Below are 3,169 nucleotides of genomic sequence, written 5' to 3'. Positions count from 1 at the left end.
AGGAGATAGAAAACTTTAGGTTCTCCGATGACGGGGAGGATAGTGATGCCTCCACCTCGGGTCAGGGTTTGGAATACCCTTCTAGGATACCTGAGCACTACCTCGGATCCCTTCGTAGGGGGTTCGCTATCCCTGAGAACATCCTCCTTAGGATTCCGGAGGAGGGGGAGAGAGCTGACAATCCTCCAGAGGGATGAGTCACTCTCTACTTCAAAATGTTTGAGTACGGCCTCAGACTTCCCCTTCACCCTTTTGTCCAAGAATTTCTCTTCCGAACTGGGTTGGCTCCGGCTCAAGTGGCCCTCAATGGGTGGGGTGTCATTTTCGCTTTGGCCGTCCTTTTTTGGCTACGAGCTCGGGATAGTGAAGAGGCCGAGCTGTTGGACGTAGACCAGCTCCTTGCGTGCTTCGAAGCGAAAAGGATAGCTAAGAAGCCTGGTCGGTTCTATATGTGCGCAAGGAAAGGCGCAGGCGGTATAGTTAAGGGGCCGACCTCCATCAAAGGATGGGTGAGGAAGTGGTTCTACGCTTCCGGGGAATGGCTTGCAAAGGACGAGTCGGGTCGTTCCTTCTTTGACGTTCCCACTAGGTTTGGGAACCTAGGTACGGAGTAGCTCTTACTTTTTGTGATAACTTTCTTTCTTGTTATTCAGGTCTGACTCGGATTTTGTCTTTGTGCAGTTTCAATCTGACCAGTCCCCGAGCTCACGCAAGCCTCCTTCGACACGTTGAAATATTACAAGGAGCATTTTCCGAGGGGTAGGAAGGTCGGAACCTTGGTGACCGACAAGCTGCTGCTTGAGTCCGGGCTGCTAGATTACAACCCTGCAGTTCGTCCCATTGAATCCTCAAGGCCAACTCCGAACTTGGTATGCCGAGCTTGCTCCCCCCCTTTTTCCTCTAGCTTTGTGTTGACTCCTGTTTTTGTTTTGCAGCCATGGTTTGCGGATTTGCAAGCAACGTGAAGCGCAAGTCCAAGGGCCGAGCCCATGCTCTTGAGGCCGCCCAGAGTTCGAAACCTGCCACTTCTGCTGTGGTAGGGCCAGCCTCGGAAGATCCAGCCCCAGTGATCGAGCTGGAGTCTTCTGGGGGTCCTTCGAGGGAGAAGCGCCCCAGGGATCAGACCGAGGCGGTGGACGTCTCGCCCTTGGACGAGGAGGTGAGGGAGGAAGTCCCTCTGAAGCGAAGGAGGAAGAAGAAGAAGACCACCTCCCCCTTGGAGGTCAGAGCTCGTGGGGCCCTGCCTACGAGCTTCGCAGATCGGGTGGACGATCCTGAGGCCAGGATGGGCGGGACGTCCGACGTGACAGCACGGTTCAGAGTCGAGCCGTCAAGTTCTCGGGTGAGGGACCAGGTGTCCCGCATCTCGGCTGCAAGTTTGGACCGCTGCCTCAAAAGAGCGTCCAAATTTGTAAGTGACCCGGGGTCCGTCCTGCAGAGGACCATCCACTACGCCACTGAGGTAAAATTGGTGTCTTCATTTTTGCTCAATTTATCTAACAGGTAGCTCGGTCTAACTTTCTTCTTTGTACCTTTTCTCAGGCGTTTGTTGCTTCCATTCAATCGGCTCTGCCCGTGAAGGCCGAGCTGGATGGGAGGGAAGCTCTGGCAGCGGGGGAGAAAGAGGAGTTCTCTGCTGCTTTGGAGGCTGCTTCTTCCACCATGAAGGATGAGCTGCTGAAAGCTCACTCTGAGGTGGAAATTTTGAAGGCCGAGGTGGAGGCCAAGGCCGAGCTGCTGAAGAAAGAAGAGGACAGACACAAAGCCCAGCTCCGAGCTGCCCATGCTATCACCAAGGGCTTGGAGAATGAGAAGTTCCACCTCCTCAAGGAGAAGGACGACATGCTCCAGGCGCTTGAAGCGAAAGAGGAGGAGCTGAAGCATGCGACTGTCGAGCTGGAGACGGTGAAGGAGCGTCTCAACAATGAAGTCCTATTGGAGGAATCGTTTAGGCAACATCCTGACTTCGATGGATTTGCCAAAAACTTCTCTGACGTGGGCTTCAAGTTTCTCATGAAGGGCATTGCTTCCGACATTCCTGACCTTCAGATCGATCTCGGTGGTCTGAAGAAGAGGTATGCTGACTAGTGGGCGTCTGGGCCTAGCGGCACCCCTGGCCCCCAAGCGTTGGTGGATAAGTACGTCAGAGATCTGGACTCTGACTATTCCGACCTCGAAGAGGATCAGGTCGGCACCACTCAAAAGGGCGCTCCTCAAGCAGGCTCTTAGGCGATCACCTTTCATGAGGCCTTTCTCTGTCTTCCTCTCTCTTTTTAAGTGTTAGGGAAGAGCTGCAAGGTCTATAAGCCTTGGCTCTCCTTTCATTCAATAAAGAGGCTTCTCGTTTGTTTTTACTTTGTTGCCTTCCTTTCCTTGCTTTTTCTTTAAGCTAAAGCCAATGTCACCTCGCACCTCGTACTTTTGAGGTTGCGCCTTAAAAAATACTTGAATTTGTGAATTCGAATCTCTGTCTAGTATTTAATGCATTGCACCAACTCTGGATTTTTTAATATCGCACCCTTAACTTAAAAAACGTTAAAAGGCTAAAATCCTAAGTCCGTAGCTGTTCTTCATATCGCACCTCGTACCCTCAAGTTCGGAGGCTTGATCATTTTGAACTTTTCACATCGCCCCTTTACCTTGAAGGTTTGAATTTTAAGTTCGTCAGTGGTTTTGGCATCGCACCTCGTACCCTTAGGTTTTGGAGGATTGGATTTTAACCGACTGTTGGAATGTGATCGTGTGGGAGTCCGTGGCCCCCATTTAATTTCTGGTCAAACTCGGAATCATGAAATTAAATCATCACATTTATTCCGATCGTAATTCTTTTTGAAACAGTTTTTACAGATCCATTGAAAACCCTTTTGGCATTTCAAGGATAATAACGCTTCAGGTGCTCCGCGTTCCACGGGTGCGCGAGGACGTCTCCTTTCAAATCGGCCAATATGTACGTCCCAGGTCGGACTATTCCCTTGACCTCAAACGGCCCCTCCCAGGTCGGGTCAAGGGCACCCACATGGGTTTAGACCCTTCTTAAGACCAGATGTCCGACTTGGAAGGTCCGAGGTCGAACGCGGGCGTTGTAGTGTCTGGCCATTCTGCCCTGATATTCCGCCAGGCGTAGCTGGGCCATTGCTCTTCTTTCTTCCAATAAGTCGAGGTTGAGGAG

At 51.6% G+C, this 3,169-nt stretch overlaps 1 protein-coding gene across 1 annotated transcript; it reads left to right on the top strand.

Moving 5' to 3' along the window:
• The first annotated feature begins 380 nt into the window (after nt 1–380).
• Nucleotides 381–2,241, top strand: LOC148210753 (uncharacterized). The gene is made up of 3 exons (XM_088125986.1): nt 381–869; nt 936–1,462; nt 1,543–2,241. The coding sequence occupies exons 2-3, from the start codon at nt 938–940 to the stop codon at nt 2,086–2,088; spliced, it is 1,071 nt and encodes a 356-aa protein (XP_087982112.1). The 5' UTR covers nt 381–869; nt 936–937; the 3' UTR covers nt 2,089–2,241.
• The last annotated feature ends 928 nt before the right edge of the window (nt 2,242–3,169 follow it).

Source organism: Momordica charantia (genome assembly GCF_013281855.1).
Source record: "Momordica charantia cultivar OHB3-1 chromosome 6 unlocalized genomic scaffold, Mcharantia_2.0 BLBB01000006.1, whole genome shotgun sequence".
NCBI classification, from domain to species: domain Eukaryota; kingdom Viridiplantae; phylum Streptophyta; class Magnoliopsida; order Cucurbitales; family Cucurbitaceae; genus Momordica; species Momordica charantia.
The sequence above is the reverse complement of the archived record's forward strand: the minus strand, read 5'-3'. Positions and strand labels throughout refer to the sequence as shown.